The following is an 18,415-nucleotide window of genomic DNA, read 5'->3' on the forward strand; positions in this document are numbered from 1 at the left end:
CATTGTTAAGTATTCTTATGGGATTACTAATGTTTGGCCAAAAAACGTTTCCCAAATTATCACATCGCAAACAACGTTTCGCAAATTTTTATTTGGCAAATTCTCATTTGGCAAAGCAACTTATTGCAAACTTTTAATTCGCAAATGTTTTTTTTGGCATATTATTGTTTAGCAAATTATTGTTTGGCAAAGTATGGTTTGCCAAACATTTCATTAGGCAAAAATATTTCACGATAAACTATTTACAAATTATTTTGATTGGTGCATAGAATGGTATACAAATTAGTTTGTGGTTATTATTTTGTTTAATGGGGAGTTAATATAAAATTTGTTCTACATTAATTTCCTTATTTCATTCTTTGTATCGAAATTTCCAAATGATTAATTAACAATAGAGGTGATTCTAGCGCTCGGCGGCCGCTACCGCGGCACGCTTCGCTCGCCTTCGCGCAAAGGGTCACTGTTCTAACCTAACCTAACCTACTATTTTCTGCAATACCTACTTTTTGCAACCATACTATTTTCTGCAATGTTTTACATAAAATTATTGTGAAAACCATGATCATGTGCCTTATGCTTTGATTTGTGGGTAACGGTGGGTAAGTATGTGAAGTGTCAATTTGACCAAACAAATTATTTGGGATATAATATTTGGCAACATAAAACATTTGCTAAATAAACATTTGCCAAGTAAAATTTGGCCAAATGATAATTTGACCAAATGAATTAGTTGCGAAAAGTACAGTTGCTAAAAGTTCATTTGGGAAATGAAACTTTGGCGATAAGTTGTTTGCGAAGTGAAATTTGACGAAAAGTAATTTGGCCAAACGGAAGGATACCATTCTTATGGTTTAAGTTATGACCGGTGAAGCCGTTAAAGTTATGTATGTAACTTGTGCAGTGCGAAGTGTTTTTACTTGCATAATTTACATTTATTTATTATCTACTCTCACTGATCACCCGGTAGCTCGAAATGTATTTTTTTTTCTACTCGTAGCGATTACTTTGAATGTCAATATTATTTTTCATTGCTTGACAGTTACTTTTTATGCACTAGTTATAGTTAGGGAGGCGAATAGGGGAATTTTCGGCAATACTCGAGCGTGGCAGTTTAAGATATGAGAGATACCTTAGACCTAATAGAACAACCTTGTAAAGTATTTAGCTCTATATAATAATAATAATAATAAATATCTTTGGACAATCTCACACAACGCCATCTAGCCCCAAAGTAAGCAATTAATATGCTTGTGTTATGGGTGCTAGCTTAAAGGATATACTACTTATATACTTTTTTTTTTAAATACATTCATATTATACATAGTAACACCCAGACCCGTCACAGAAATTAAAATTCATCATTTCAATTTTTGCCCGGCCGGGAATCGAACCCAGGACCTCTCGGCATAGTAGTCCGTTCTGAACCACTACACCAAACGGCCGACGTAGTGACGTAGTATATGTAGTGACGCGCGCGCTAGGATAGACGATAAGATTAGTAAAAAAAAATGGATAGTCTGAAATACTCGAGCGCGTCAGATTAAGATATTGGGGGTTGATTTTAGTGTTTAAAGACTAAATTTAACTAATCTGACGATAAGTCCTTGACGCCGCCGAGTTATAGGGTCGCGAACTTGTAAAAAAAAACGTTAATCCGGCATTCTCGAGCGCGATTTTTTTTTTTTTATTTTGAAGAATATAATCTAAAACTTACTAAAAATACAAAATCTGCCGGTTTCCGCATGACCGGAAGTGTGGAGAAGCGATTTCGTCTTCCTAAGAACGCGTTACGGCATATAAGACGCGAACGATACATTTTACAAAAAAAAAGTTTAAATAAACATTTACGTTGGTTGTATCTATCGCTTTATTGACATTCTTAAATTCCCCATTTTATCAAGGAGAAAGAAAGGAAAAAAAAGAAACCAGAAACCTTTTTCGGTCAGATTAAGAAAACCCACCAACATTTTTGTCAGATTAAAAAAATATGCTTTCAGGATACCGAGATAAACCTCCCCTATGAAAATCTGACGCGCTCGAGTATTTCAAAATAACTTTTTTTATGCATTTTCAAAAATTCATCGTAACTTATCGTCACGCCGAAATCGTCAGTTTTTTTAAAGGGAGCTTCCTTGGGGCCTACTTAACACCCCTTCCGAAAATCTGACGCGCTCGAGTAATTTTTTTTTTTTTCATTTTTTACTACTTTATATGCCTACCCCCACCACGCAAACCGGCAGATTAGTATACCGTTGTTATCAGAGGCACTCGAGGCATACGTAGTATGAATATCTGACGCGCTCGAGAATGCGCAAGTAACTGTTTTTTTAACATTTTTGAAAAACCGTACACGCCAAACCCACCGCTAAAATGGTTTTTGCCATACGAGCTTTTCTTTTCGAAATTATTTTATCTTTCGATTTTGATAGGTCTCGACGGCGGCGCGCCGTTGAATTACGCCATTTAGCTACCTCGCCTCCCTAACTATTACTCACAACACTCAATATTACAAACAACAATATAATAAACACCCCATGTTATAAAAACACAGCAAGTTTATTCATCTCATTACGAATGAAGAGTTCGAGCACAATGCAAATAGACTCCATTTGTTTGTAGTATTGGATTGCCAAAGCCTAGCCGCGGATTACGTAAATCAGTATGTTTTTGAACAAAACAAGAGTAATTTTGATGATAATGGCCGTTCGCTGAACTTGGCACGGTCGGGCACACATGGCCCCCGCCATGACCTCACCGCCACGCCATTTAAATACCACATGCTCCATTTCCAAGAAAAATTGTTGCACTCATATCATGAAGTAAACGCACATTTATTACTACATCACTTTTAGTCTCATGTCTATGTTGTATTAGAATAAAGTGTGATACTAAGTCAAGCCCTAATCAATCTATATCTCTATACTAATATTATAAATGCGAAAGTAACTCTGTCTGTCTGTCTGTCTGTTCTGTCTGTCTTACTTTCACACCTAAACCACTAAAGCTATTTTAATTAAATTTGGCATAGAGATAGTTTGAGTCCCGGGAAAGGACATAGGATAGTTTTTATCCCGGTTTTTGAAAAAGTTTTTCTGTGACAGACAAAATTCCACGCGGGCGAAGCCGCGGGCGGAAAGCTAGTTCTAAATAAGACGTTAATGCTACATGCATTCCTCAATTCGATTTCAGTACTTTTAGCGCTATCTGATACTCTAGTTCATAGTAGCGTTTGAGGATGAGTGAGCAAGAGCATTTCAGAGCATAAGTATTTTTTGCCAAGGCACGAACCCCTATTTTGGTCTCCATTCTGTGATTCCTTGTGACTTTCTTTGGTACTATATTTCATTCATAGCTTTATCGTACCATTAAAATAAATTATAAACTTTATTATACCATAAATTGGTGTACCTATCAATAGTCTAGAACCTAACAATTCAACTAAAATGGTCAAGCGTCTATTCAAATAAATCGGTTAAATACTAAATTTCTGTACAAACATATTCATAAACCTATTTACAACACAAAACGAATTGACGACATTCTGCCATGCTCAAACAAATTACAACAAACGTTAGGAAATCGACATTGCAAAATAATTTGAAATTTGTGCAAATACAAGACAGAAATCTGTCGTTTATATTCTACAATAATTAATGGTTTAATTTATGTAACGATGACATGGACATCCAACAAAACATATGAAACGATTCGCAATACATAACAAACAAAACGAACTTCATAGAGGCAAGCAACACTCTCTTACCGCTTTGTGCCTTGCTTACCTTTTTGTCCACGTAAAATCCAGGAAACGACTGATTGCGTGTAAAAAGACAAATACATATTAATTATAGTACATAAACATACATAAATATATAATCTAATTAATTAGACATTACACAACTATTTTCATATTGTAGTCATACGAACATTATGATAGTTTGATACGATAGTTGCCTTTTATGGCAACAATAATATCTGAGATAGATTTTGCTAACTAACGAGATGTCGCCTCGCAGCATAACCTAGATATATTGACGGTTTCAAAAGGTTTATAAATGGGAGGAAATAGAAAGTAGTCTATTGTTCCGATCGACAAGCCGACAACATTTTTCATCGGTAGAGTTAACAGCTACAAGGCCAGACGGAATATACCAGGGAAAATGTCCAGGAGCTTTCATGTTTCTAAGAGAAAGGTACAAAAAGCACCTCGTGAACATGGCACCTCGTGGGCAATGAACATGTAATCTATAATTTTCACTTGCGCTGCTCGGGCGCCGTCTCAAGCCTAGGCAGTTAGAATTCATAGTCTTCATCCGTCAGCAATCAATCAGGTAATAACGCGGTGAGCTAAAAACGTCGCCCATCGCTGTGAGAAGCGGAACAGAGCCACTTCGCGCTTCCTCTCGCATTGTTCATAAAGACATCCTGCCACTGATTAATACTGTCACGTAGGATGCATTTTTACAAACTCCAATTTGTTTTAATGAACAATAATGCACTGACGGCGAGACTCATTGCGTTGACGATATGTAAATGCTCGTTAACAAACTAAAGTTATTTTTGTGACTTTGGCTGGACACATGGATTGTTTATCAAAGGCTAATTAGGTGGAATGCGATATTTAATTGCGTTTGAAAAGGAAAGAGCTTTGGTAATTTGTCACAGAAAGTGTCGACTATCAACATCATAAACAACCTCAGATGAGCGATTAGAAAGATTTGCTGTCGCATCTCAGCAACGTTGAAGTATAATTAAGTCATAATCAGGGTTACGCATCCTAAAGAAATGCAGTCATAACGGCGAAGATCATCCGTCTTCATTGTATGCAAGGAGTGAGAGCCCTCGTGGGCTCAGACGCAGCATATAATTTTGATTTATGCGGAGTGCCGGCGCGTGCGCCCACGCATCCTGCTTTGTTTGCTCTCGCGCCGAACGGATTGTCTTTTAGCGACAAAGTGAATAATAAAAGAGTTAAATAAATAGAACTCCATTTTTAACCTGCTTTGACGGTCATTAATGAGTTTGAACCGCTTAAAGAACCAATTATTTACGGGATTGTCTTTGTGTCTCTAGAAAAGCTTTAATGCCGCTTTTTGCATACTAATGTAATAGGTACTAACCTACCTGCTAAATAATAAAGGGCATCTTAACATACAAGAAAAACTTATGTACACCTACTTTTCGAATGGTATTATTAATTCTCTGTACGCAAAATGTATCTTGATCTAAAAGAGATACATTTGAATTACCTTCATGATTTATTACATAATGTTATGTATAAGCTTTATGGCTTCGGACAATACTTGAAACGAGACCAGTGATGTAATGCAATCTAATTCCATTTGCCTGATAGTAATCATAGTAATGATGATAATCAACGTCCAAACGTTGAACTATGTAATGTAAGAGTTACAGAGTGCGCATACCGCCTTTGATTTACTCTGGATGCTTTCACTTATAAATAAGGATCAAGCAGTAGTAAATTAGAGACTTTGTACTTCGTTCGTTCGTTCGTTTCAGCCAAATGACGTCCACTGCTGGACAAAGGCCTCCCCCAAGGTTTTCCACAATGGGGAACCTTGGGGAGGGGGAGACTTTGTACTTATTAAAAATTATTACAAATATTCAATTACAATGTAATTTTCATTATCCTCGTTAAATTTATGTAACTGGATTAGGTTATCCAATGAAACAATTGTAATTTGATTATGAAATGTAACGCATTGTGTACATTTTAAAACGTTAATGTAATAAAACGCGTGTTTTATTTATTTTAATAGCCAATTGGGCATCATTACATTCAATATTACAGTATATTCGTGCTAATAAAAGAGGACAATCAATATATATCATATGTCAATAAAAATAATGATTATTATTGATTAACGTTCGTTACTCTAATAGGGTGTGTTAACGATCAAAAGCTTTCAGCGTGACTTGCGCGCGCGCACCTTTCAAGTCGCGTCAATTAGAATGGTTCCGCGCCAAAGATAACAGACCAAGATGTTCCGAGATTAGGAAAGCGGAACAACCGAATTTCCCAATTTCGAAAACAATTCAAAACTTTTAAGTATACCTCTATGAAGCAATTTTGATAAACATACAGTCACTGGTCTCGGTAATAACTAATTCAGTAACTTTCGAATAAATGCATCTCTGTGGTCAGCCATTATCTACATAATATGCGCGTGAAACTCAAGATTTTGATAAGACAACGTTTTTGGTATTAAATTGATGCAGGGATTTCATTTTAGTTTTCATTGAAAAGCTTTTTATCATCATTATGACATAAACACATTGAATAGTATGAATAGAACCGTCATAGTACAGAAACATTTCGTTATTATAGTAACAGACAATATAATTACTAGATTACACCGCAATCAAAAGTTATTACGCAAAACTCATTACCCGATATTGCACTACACTTGTATGGAAGAAATAATTTAAAAATGCGCATTCATGAAGGTTCGTAAATTAGATATCAACCACATCATTCCAAAATAGTCGTTACGGTCTATTGAAGGCATATTTAGTAACACTATAGCGTCCGGTTTTCGTTGGTTTGATTACAAACTAAAAAATGCCTTTGCGATGGCACTGTTATTTATTGACCCGTGCTGATTGAATATTAAACAATCCGAATCGCCTACTAAAAAGGATTTAATTAAAACAGTAATGAAAAAAGTCTTACTAATTGCAGATTGATTCAGACTATACATTACACTTTTCACCGTGTAATACGATTGAATGAATGAATAATAAACGAGCACCATTCAGTACTATATCAAAATGAATTTCTAATAAATTAAATACATTTCTATACCTAATTAACTGTATCATGTTTTTTTTTTAATTAAGTCGACCACATTAGACATTCTTTTAGATAATTTGGAGTCGACAAAGTACATCTCCGTGAACACAATATTACTGCAAACTTTTAAAAGACGTCTTTAAACAGTGTGTAGTGAACTAGCTAGGACCTATAAAAAGATATTGTTGAACTATTTTAAGGACTAGGCATCTGAAATTAAACTGCGGATTATGGTAACAAAAGATACGCTTGATTGTATTAATTTATATCAGACTCGAGCTTTTACAGACTTGCAAAAGGTAACCTCCGCGTGTCGCGTTTGAGTCCCGTTTCTCTCCGTTTTAACTGCATCAGAGATGCCTAAAATAATATTGGTAAAGAGATATGCATGTATGAATACTCACAGCGAGTTCTTCGCTGGTGTAGGCTGTGAGGGTGCGCCTATCCTGCTGCAGCACGCAATAGAACGGCTCCCAAGAGGGAGGCACGCCCACCGCGGCTCCGCTCACTGCGCTCGAGGCACCATCTGCAAAAGACGAAACCGTGTTCAACACTAGCGTTCTTTACATACTATTTCTATAGAGAAAGCATGCGAATAAGGAAGGACGTCAACGTCATCATACCGTCATTAGCTTAGGACTTATTTGCCGAACTTTCAAGAAAAAGTTCATAAAGCATGAAAGCGATATGTTATACTCGTACAATAAATATCGAAGATACTCTTTACAGTCTACATGTTCAATTTGTTTTTAAACCAAGAATCAAGATTTAAAAACATTTAGTTATTGAAATTGAGTCAATTGATCGAATTGGGCACATGATTTTAGACCTCAGAAGTGTATGTAAAATATTTTAATAAAATACGCAAGACCACTGTATCCTGGATTTTGCCACTAAATATATTCCAGCTCTTTACCATAGATTGTGAACATTTCCATTATTCATGCATGTAGTTCACAATAATAAGATGAAACTTGTAGGAATATATGTATTTGTCTGTATATCAAAATTGTTTGTTTCCCTAATATCAATAAATAAATAAATAAATAAATAAATATGTATTCCGCTATTTTCCATTTTAGTACATTGAAGTTCATTATAACATGTCATTAGTATTGCGTAAGATCTGATGAGATGATGTATCATGTGTAGAGCCAATGGTGACGCAACATAAATTTGGAATAATATTTAAAAAGTTCTTATATGTAATGTACATTTGCTGCATTATTTAATAAGCAGTGAAAGGCAGAGCATGCCATTATTGTGACCATATTTGAAGCAGAAGTTCAATGATATTACATGATAGGTTTTGGCATCGCTAAGGATGCAAGCGGTTACATTGCCATTTCCGTATGCATTGAGTATACCCATGTTTGCTCACATGTCAAAATATACATTAAATAAGGTTTGAACCCGTTAGCACAAGCATTTAACTCGCTTATTGGCCCAAATGACAAAACTCGGTTAGGATCTTTATTTCAATTAGGTACATTTAACGAGTTTCTGATGTTTTACAAAGCACATCAAGTCTTACATTGTGATTATAAGTAAACCCTTATCGTGCACGTAATAGGACCGATATTTATAAAGAAAGTTTAAACTGGAGGAGCCGTCTATTTCCCATGTCCAGTCTGCTTCGCTATGAGCGTTCAAGAGTAAGTAAGACTGTCCATCTGAAGCCAAGGGACAATGACAGTAATTGTGGCACTTATTCAGCTAATAAAACCCGTCCATGCACGCCGGCTTGGATTAATGCGTTCCATTTAATCTATTAAACAGTGACTCATGTAGAGTCAGCAATGAAATGTAACTTCTCAGACTCAGTATCAATCATGTGATGACACTTTTATTGTATCCAATAACGAGAGCATTATTGAATCAGTAATATATTTTATTAAGTAGATTTGTAAATGTTACGTTACACGCCTATTATGTACCTAGATAGTAACAGAATAAAAATCATCCCTGGAAATGCTACACGAAAGTAATGTTAGTACATACAAGGTATTCCGAATGAACGTGTAAAAGAAAAGTAGGTAATTCAATTTAAATGATGTTCAATAGGTGTAAAGTTAAGCACTGTCATATTACGTGTATTTATCTAGATAAATGAGTGAAGAAAATAAAATCTTGTTACATTATGAAACAATGTTTATAATATTAACAAATTGATTCATAATATCCTTTCCTCCATAAAAGTAGTTTTCAAGAAAAATCTTTTTTTTATTGGTTATGTTGATGGTACATTGAGTAGAGTTGTAACATAGAGTACAAATAAGTTACTACCATCTTTGGGTTATTTATAGCAAAATAAAATGTTTTTGTATGTGAAGTACCCAACATGAACTGATAAAAATAACTTATAGACTTGGGTATTCTTAGTCTTCGTACTTCCACTTATATTTAGCAGTAACGAATGTTAAATGAAGTCGCACCTTGTAAAATTTACACTCGGACGGAGCAGAAGTGAAATTTTATAAGGTTGGTACGATAGTAAAAACCCCTCCAAAACATATGATGAAACACTATATGAAAATCTGCTCAAAAATGTATACATATAAGAATTAATAGCCATATTATGAACAGTTGCACACTCGTGTATGCTACATTACTGTATTTTTTTCAACCGACTTCAAAAAAGGAGGAGGTTCTCAATTCGACCCGTATGTTTTTTTTTTCTATGTTTGTTACGCGGTAGCTCCGCCAATTATGAACCGATTTGAACAAATCTTTTTTCGGCGTATAGGTAATACCTCAAGGGTGGTCCCATTTAAATTTAATAATAGAAAAAACAACCCCCAAGGGTGGAAAATTGGGGATGAACTTTTTTATACGCAATATCTCCGCCGATTATAAATCAATTTGAACGATTATTTTTTTGTTGAATAGGTATTATCAAAAGGGTGGTTTCATGCGAATTTGAAGAAAATATTTCACCCCCAAGGGTGGAAAATTGGGGATAAACTTTTTATACGCAATATTTTTAATTTTTAGTTTTTTTTGTGTTCACGCATTTGAAGTCGGTTTTATTTTTTAAAAAAGTTAATTATCTTTACAAAAACAATTTTTTTTTTTTTTTTTTATCCACAACTTTCAAGATTCGCATTTAATGCATATTCATTCGTCGCTATAAACAAATATTTGCCAATTTCTTGGTCAAGTAAAGACCGGAATGTACAAACGCAACGCATACGTGTAGCACGTACGATACATACATCCGATGCATAGTTTATTGAATAGAAAATATCTTATTGAATAGAAAGCACATTATTTACGCCCACTCGCTCTATTCAAGCAAAAACAAAGTGCATTGTCAATGCTTTGGTTGTGTAATCTCTTTTTCACTATTTACTCGTACACTCCTACTTATTTCATGTTCCATAGAATTTTGTTTGTTTTGATAAACATGTTATTAATTGCCAATTATAAATTAATGTTTTAATTTTTTTATAATTGTGCAGTAGTTATTTTTATTCAAGTTTAAAGTTTTACCTGTCTAATTTTGCACGAAACATGTGTTTATGCTATAATAATTTATAAGAGCTTGCCGCCGTTTGATATTTTATTTCTAATTGCTATAACGCATATAAATAAATTAATATTTCTTTCAAAAATTTGAGTAACCTACTTTCTTAGCCGTTAATGGTAGTTACGAACACAGTCTATAATTCTTGTAAGATAAAAAAGCAAACACTATCTAGTGATTTAAATTATATTATTTTGAAATAAACTGAAATCTCAGGAAAATAGTATAATGATTAATTTAGATAAAACCACCAATTTCAGAGCAGGGTTCAGTAGGCCCCAAAGTACTCTAAAAGAAAGTCGCTTTGGAACATTTTATCAAAATAATACCATTTTGGAGAGCAATTGGTCATCCTACAAGCAAATGAGCTTCACAAGTACGAGTAAGTGTAAGTTCGTGCTTCGAAAATGGCCGGCGGCAATCAAACTCACTATCTGTGCCTCGGTCACGCACGCGCCCGCTCTTATATCGCTGCGAGCTAAACACTGGGATAAAGGCATAATAATGAAGTGTTTTTAACATTCCTCTAACTCAATGATTTTCTGTAACATTCAACACATTTTAACTAAATTATTTTGATACACCACATACATACTGTAGCTGCATTAAAGAATTACATTTAAAATGCAAAATATTAAAAGAAATGTGGTTAGGGTGCAGATGAACGTCATTACTCGTTTAACAAATCAACCTCTACATAACTTCGGCCCGTATTCTAAGCGACGATCTAATCTAGGATTGAATACTTCTAATAAGAATAGATTGCTTGGTGGTTTTCAATATTTCAACCAACCAAGTTTGACCTTTTATTGAGCAGGAATAGATTTGTTCTTTCTTCACTTGAGTAGAAGCATCATTTCAAAATAGAACTAAAGGTTATCAACACAAAAATTACGTAAGGCATTACCCGTATATTACTAAGCGCTTCAGCAATATCATCGTATATCTATGTAGAATCTAAATAGCTTATGATTAACAACATCCTATATATTAATAGAGGAATAAGTTTACATGTAATGAATATTTACGCACAGATAACGATCCGGAGATAAGTTCGCCAATGGCACCTTGTTATAGCCGTCCGCTACGAGAAAAGATTTAATGTACAATCGATAGCACATCAAACTATACATTTTTTTTTCAAAATAGCACCTTTTACGACTGCATAAGATACCACAGTGTATAACTTGATATGCTGTTGTCTTTACAGGAGTTAAAGAACGGTTTACAACTCGCTATGTGAACGAGAAAGACCCGTTTCGATACGACTTGCCTTAACTCTAGCCACGAAAAACGTGTGAAATTGAGCCAAGATCTAAACATATTTTATAATGCCAAGCTATTAAGAAAATGTGTACAATATTATACTTGGATTGCATTCCATTGCCTTTCCTTGGGTCTACTGATAATACATTCGCATTGAAAAGACCAAAAGTGAAATATGTAGATTTCACACAAAATTGTGTATGTTATGCATATTTACCTTTTTCATACATTATGCTGAAATGAAATGCAGCTTTCACTACTGTAAACATTACAAGCTGTAGCTCCAAAAGCTGCACAAAATTCCTATCCCGATTTTAAGATTATCTATGTAGTCATAAACTTGGCTCACGCGCTTCTGTGCATACAATAAACTGTTCAGTGGCGCCCAGGGAGATTATGTATGAGTAAGCCAGTGTCGATGTCAAGTCTAGGCATGGCCGTGTCGCCGCTCGATGTGGCCTACAAACAGAATGAGTTGATAAACTTCTTATAAGGATTTGACTCATAGACTGGTAATAGAAAACGTGTTTTAGTAAACACACGTATACGACCCAATGTTTATTTAGTATCTTTTGCAAGAGTATATCCTTTTTATTGCATAGATATAGGTAATTAGTGAATTGGCCGTGTTGGAGAAGAAATAACTGAATATTATTATCGCGATATTTTCTTTACCCACGGGAAAATCCACAGTCACGTGGTTTTACCGCTTAGCTACTGAGGGACAGCTAATATTAAACATAGGTACAAAAAAACGCACTCGAATTCTCTCGAATTGAGAAACTCTTTCTTATGTTGGTTAAAAACAACACATTCAATATTGCTACAAAAATACAGAAAGCTCCAAGACTTATTTGACACAACGGAAGCTGCGGCTTAAATTCTTTACCGAGTAAAGCCTCTTCTTCCTTACATCATTCGAGTTTCTTCTCTCAATTAATAAGCAATTTATGTTTCACTTATATTAATAGACCGCCGTAAATGTATCTGAGTGAGTGAATATTAACGTTATGTTATTACTAGACACCGATATAATTGGCAAATGTTTTTGTCTGATGATACTCATGTCAAAGTTAGAAGAGAATATTCTCGTTAAGGTAATGTGGTGTAATTTATAAATGTGGTCGTTTATGATGGCAGAGTAAAAAAGCAATGTACTACATATTAACTCTCACTCAACCATGATTGCTTTACCTTGGAGGCCATCATGTAATGAAAATCATTCGTTGCTGTTTTCAATACTTTAGAAAAACTAAAAAAAATACAGATCGACAACGACTTATCCCGCTGCTTCAGCTGCCAAATGAGACTAAATTATAACATTCTAAGGCTGGGTTGCACCATCTAACTTTAACAAATGGCAAAAATCTGTCAAACTCAAAAACGTAAAGTAAGATGGTGCAACCCAGCCTAAGTGTTTAAAACATAGACGTTTCAATATTTCCCCAATTTCATTCGAAATACTTTGGTGTTTTTATCATAAATTCTTACAAACTAGATACAGAGTTCTTCGATGGGAATAAGGCTTGTAAAGATAATTAATGAGCATAATATTATCAGCTTTACAGTTTCGCCTACATTCTAAAGTAGGTGTTTTTGCTCGGTTCTAATTTTATTACTATATTGCTGAATTAGACAGCAAGTCATTAATTAAATGATTTATAATGAACACGAAAGACCAACAAAGCTCATGTATTCTCGCCTATTTTGCGGCAACATACACATTATTTGTTACAACTCAATTTATGAGTTTATGTAGAGCCAATCTGTCAACATAATAATTATACGAGCGAGTGAGTTTTCCACTTCCAGCGTAAATAAAGTGCTTACAAGAATGGCATTTTAAAACTGCAACCTTTGAGGTAATTAGACAGAAAAAAGGATCAATGCGTCATGCTTGCTTGCTAAAGGTCACTTGCTGACCGCTCGCCCGCGCCCTGTAGGGCTAGACCTCATAGAATGCAAACCATGAGTTTAATTGTACATTTTATCATACGAAATTACATGCAAGTTGTATCTAATTACGCCGCATATCTTAACGTGGGGAAGCTTAAACCATTTGTGGTCTAGTCATTAGTATGCTTCATTTACCCGTGAGAATTTTGTACTTACCTATTTAAGTTACATGAGATTTAATAACCATTGTTTTTTTAAGACTTTAATAGAGCTGATATTGACCTGCATTTGACTTTAATTGACATACCTACCTAGATACGGCTAAAAGAGAGAAAAAACCTTCTTACACACCAAATAAATGTATGCAGATTGCTCTTTACATTATAAAAACACGAGTAAGTACCTACTTAGATTATTTTTAAACAAATTATGTGGACTAACGAACCGAAGAATGGTCGTGTAATGGGCCTTCATTGCTTATTTTGATGCATGCCTTTGATGTTTTGTTGGCAAGGGTATTAAAATCGCTGACAAACACTTTAGTTAGTTGAGGTAATTTTCTCTTACGACTATATCACACGAGTATTGAGGCAATGTAAGCTTCCCGTCGTACAGATTAGAGCGTGGGCGATCATCTTACAATCACTGGGTGGGAAAAATGAGACGTTTTGACAGATGACAATCCACAATGAGTAGGTAGAGACACTTCTGTTGCCGTAGCCCTTTCACATTAGCTATTAGCGTAAGCGGTCGCAATTCATTGTTTCTTCATAAAAGCATGGCCCTGTCATACATTATTGATTGATAAAATATTACATATTGGCGCTTCATACTATCGTTGATTTCTTACTTTCCTTCCCCTTGATCTGAACAAGGCTACACCATGTAAAATTTTGTCGACAGTTTTTTGTTTCCTGGCGTAGAAATTCTTTACGTTAGGCATGCATACATTTTAGCTGATATCTTAGAAGTCGTGTCACCACCAAGGCCCCAATTTCAAAGTCTCCCAAGCTCCAACCGAAATGGTTTGAGTGTCTCGTATGCGTGCTCCCGTCGCGCCGTACGTCCGTGCCGTGAATACAAATATACCACTTAACCGATGTTCATTCTTAAAAGCATTTATTTCTTTATTGAATAAACATCCGCTGTTAAGATAGACAAGTGATTCTATTTCCATAAAAGATTATATGAAATCTCTCTATTGAATCTAAACGGAACAAGAACATACCTAAACACACCTACTATACAAATTGTTGATGTAAATATGTTCGATACTACTATTGAATGGGATGTCTAGATGAGTAAGAACAACTTTTGCTAGCAACATTAAAACCGCCTCTTCATACCAATGAATGCTCTACCTGCACGATAATGGTGCATGTAAATTTTTCATAGGATCTTTTATTTCAACTCCGGATCATAAATTGACTACGAACATGTTGTGCATATTTTCCTCCACAAATACATTGAAAAATACAGTTTGTTGCAGTACTTATTAATTTTGCGAGTTCTATTGTTACTTATTCTGCTTAGGTTCCGACGACAGAAAAACATTTTTTAAGCCACTATTTTAGTAAAAGTAAACAATCATGTTCATCTCTACGGCCGACCATCTAAGTACAAATACAAGCGCACTCTGATGTATTTTGTACGGAGCAGATGTTCTGTGTCTATTTATTTTGTAATCCAACCACAGAGAATCAACATTGAAGCAACAATTTCCGAGATGCGTGGGCGCAGATCCCGCGCAACGAGTCCTGCGAATGGCGACGACAAGGAGAAAGCACGAGTTCCTGACGTTTAATAAATTAACAAGTGTTATAACTACCATTAATTTCAATTACAGTTATCGTGCAGATGACTAATTAATTGTTAAAACACTGCTATTAGTTAAACTGACACACGTCACTCCTTCTTAACAAATGAGGGAAGGCTGACAATGAGATCAGCTCTTACGGTTGATCTTCATTGATGAGGCAATCTACAATCTCAAAATATTGATTAAAAATTCAATACTTTCGTAATTGTGAAATGTAGAGATGATTTCCTGTTGTCAGCGAATTCGACCTTCACTGTTTTTTTCTCTAATTACGACGACAGTGTATGTCAAGTCTACAGCACGGCTCCGTTATAGCTGTGTACCTAATTAATAGTTTTTAAAATACCATAGGTACTTACACAGTTTTTGATTACTGTAGGTATATGTATACCTACAAGTGTAATTAATACTTAGAGCATACACAACTGTACACTGATAGTCGATTACCACACGACACACACGAAGTCTAAAAAATAAGAACGGAAACAAATCTTGACGGCAACGTTCACATACCGTTTCTACGTGCATACTTTTAACTGGCGTAAATATTACAAAACTGTTTTGTAACGGATATACCTAACGCTGTTTTCAAACCAACGTATCAAGTCCTGAGATAAAAGGGTCATTCCACCGGCAAAGAAAATCACGTGTCCGGGGCCAAAAAGTACCCGAATATCATAATATTTTAGTAACAAATATTTTTATCTAATAGTATAACTTTGGTTCTTGTTGTTAAACCACAGAGAGAGTTAATAATAGTTAATTTAGTAATTAAAAAAAAATCGTAAGTCGTCAAAAATTGATTACCACGGCGTGTCCGCGCTCCCGATTTCAGAACAAATTTGCTCGTATAAATTAATCCTTTATTATTACCGCTTTCAATGCTTATGTAATCGATTACTGATTAAATAAACATTGATAAATTAAATACGATATAACTATATCACTAAAAGGTTTTGTAAAATAACTATTTGAAGTTGTGTCCGGGCGTTAACCGTGATTACCCCGACACGTCGCTAATGTGCGCCTACGTCGCTAGCTACGCAATTTAGAAACGAGCTCTATCCTCCCCCGTGAACCTTTAGTGGTGGCCTCCATGCCGAGGTGTCCGGTAATGCGACTCGTCGCAAGATTTCGGAGTTATCGAGATAAGAATATGATTACCCAGACCTTGGTTCAGTGCACGGTTGATTACTCTATCCTGTTTTTTTAGGTTTCTTTACATGGAAAGTTTTTGAGAATGTACAGGAATAATGGTCCATGTAACCGCATTTTTGTGTATTAAAACATTTGGGATTCAACTTACAGATTGGGCAGGGCTCAGGATAAACCTTAATTTTTTGACTACCCTGACCTTGATTACCCCGACTTTTGTCACCGGGTAATCAATAGAACTGTAATTTTACTAATGAATGATTAACTAAATAACGTTTATTAAGCAAAAATAACCATTTACTAATATGAAATCCTGTTAATACATATTATTAATGATAATAATATCTTATCCTATCTTCCGCCCTACCGGTGTAACAGTCGCCACCACCACGCCTGAGCCTCTGTGGGACCTGAGACACTCTACTCCACCTAGGCTGCTCGACGTCAACGTTAACCCACCAACCCGCGACGAAGTGACCAAGGCTATCCTGTCTCTCAAAATTGGCAAGACCCCTGGACTCGACTTTATCACCGCAGAAATGCTGAAAGCCGATGTAAACTCCGCCGTCGACGTCCTGACACCTGTCGCCGAAAACATCTGGATGGAAGAGGAACTCCCAGATGACTGGCATAAGGGGCTTCTAATTATTGTGCCGAAAAAAGGGTAAAGCAAGGGTATCAGTATCGGAAGACCCAAGAGATGCGATCTGGTGTGAGGAATTGCACACCGTTGGTGCAGAGGCTGTGGAACGAGTCCACAATTTCACTTACCTCGGGAGCATCGTGTCAGAGCCTGGAGGTACCGAAAAGGACATCATAACGCGCATTACCAAGGCCAGAGCTACCTTCGCACAACTTCGAGCCGTATGGCAATTACGGAAATTGACCCACGCAAGATCAAAATATTCGGGTCCAACGTCAAATCAGTTCTGCTCTATGGGTGTGAAACGTGGAAGGCCACTAAGGTTATCTCGCACCAGCTGCAGATCTTCTTCAGCCGCTGTATTCGCCGAATTCTCCAAAATCTCCAAACGGCAATCTCTTGGAACGCTGCTACGAAATACCGAACGGCCAGCAGATCAAACGCTGCAAGTAGAACTGGATCGGCCACACTCTCCGAAGGGACCCCGATAATATCCCCAAGCAGGCTCTAGATTGGAACCCCCAGGGAAAATGCAAACGTAGTCGCGCCAAAAAAACATAGCGGCGCACTGTAGCAGACGAGGCGAAGAAGATCGGCAAGACTTGGAGCGAGATCAAACGCGAAGCTCAAGACCGAATGCGATGGAGGACTGTTGAGTTGTGGACGCCTTCTGTCCCATATAGGAGACATAGGACATAGAGTCACTAATATTATATGTATAAGCGAAAGTTTTTTACTCTTTTACGCAACAACTACTTAATGGATATTGTTGAAACTTTAGAATATTGTCATTTATATATCAGAATAACAAATGGCTAGTTTTAATAACATTTATTTCACCATAACTTAAAAAAACCTTAGAAAATAAAATAATTTGTTTTATTTTTGATTACTCTGACTCCCAACTTTGATTACCCCGACCATGAACATTTTGATGTCACATAACTTTTTATTCCTGCTTGCTACAGATGGGCCAATATAAAAAATATGCACGTAACAATGTCTATTTTGAAATGTTTTACCTAAACTTACTCTAAATTCAAAAATAAAAAAGGTCGGGGTAATCAACTAAATAATCCAGATCCGGAGAAATACCCAAAAACATACGTGTGAAAGTAAACGTAATGTATTCAGTTAAGACGCTCTTATTACCCAGAAAGATTAAAACAATGAATCAATAATGATGCGCGAGTACAGGCAAAGTAATACAGTTCCCACCACCGCGCATGTAACAGATGCATTAGATAATGCAGGTCTATTGTTACGCAGCGGAAGCTGTGCGACCTCACATTTGAT

At 35.9% G+C, this 18,415-nt stretch overlaps 1 protein-coding gene across 4 annotated transcripts in view; it reads right to left on the minus strand.

Moving 5' to 3' along the window:
* The window catches only part of raskol (Ras GTPase-activating protein raskol), a 174,585-nt gene that overhangs the window by 116,965 nt on the left and 39,205 nt on the right, over positions 1–18,415 (minus strand). For 2 of the 4 annotated variants that reach the window (XM_028321898.1, XM_028321893.1), the window contains exons 3-4: positions 7,219–7,340; positions 3,783–3,812 (exon numbers count right to left, since the gene is read on the minus strand). In XM_028321898.1, the coding sequence (XP_028177699.1) occupies positions 3,783–3,812; positions 7,219–7,340 (152 nt within the window). The remainder of the gene's footprint in view (positions 1–3,782; positions 3,813–7,218; positions 7,341–18,415) is intronic. The other 2 variants (XM_028321899.1, XM_028321895.1) reach the window with 1 other exon arrangement.

The sequence above is a fragment of the Ostrinia furnacalis genome, unplaced genomic scaffold, assembly GCF_004193835.3.
Source record: "Ostrinia furnacalis isolate ACB-3 unplaced genomic scaffold, ASM419383v2 OfSCF7584, whole genome shotgun sequence".
In the NCBI taxonomy this organism is placed as follows: Eukaryota; Metazoa; Arthropoda; class Insecta; order Lepidoptera; family Crambidae; genus Ostrinia; species Ostrinia furnacalis.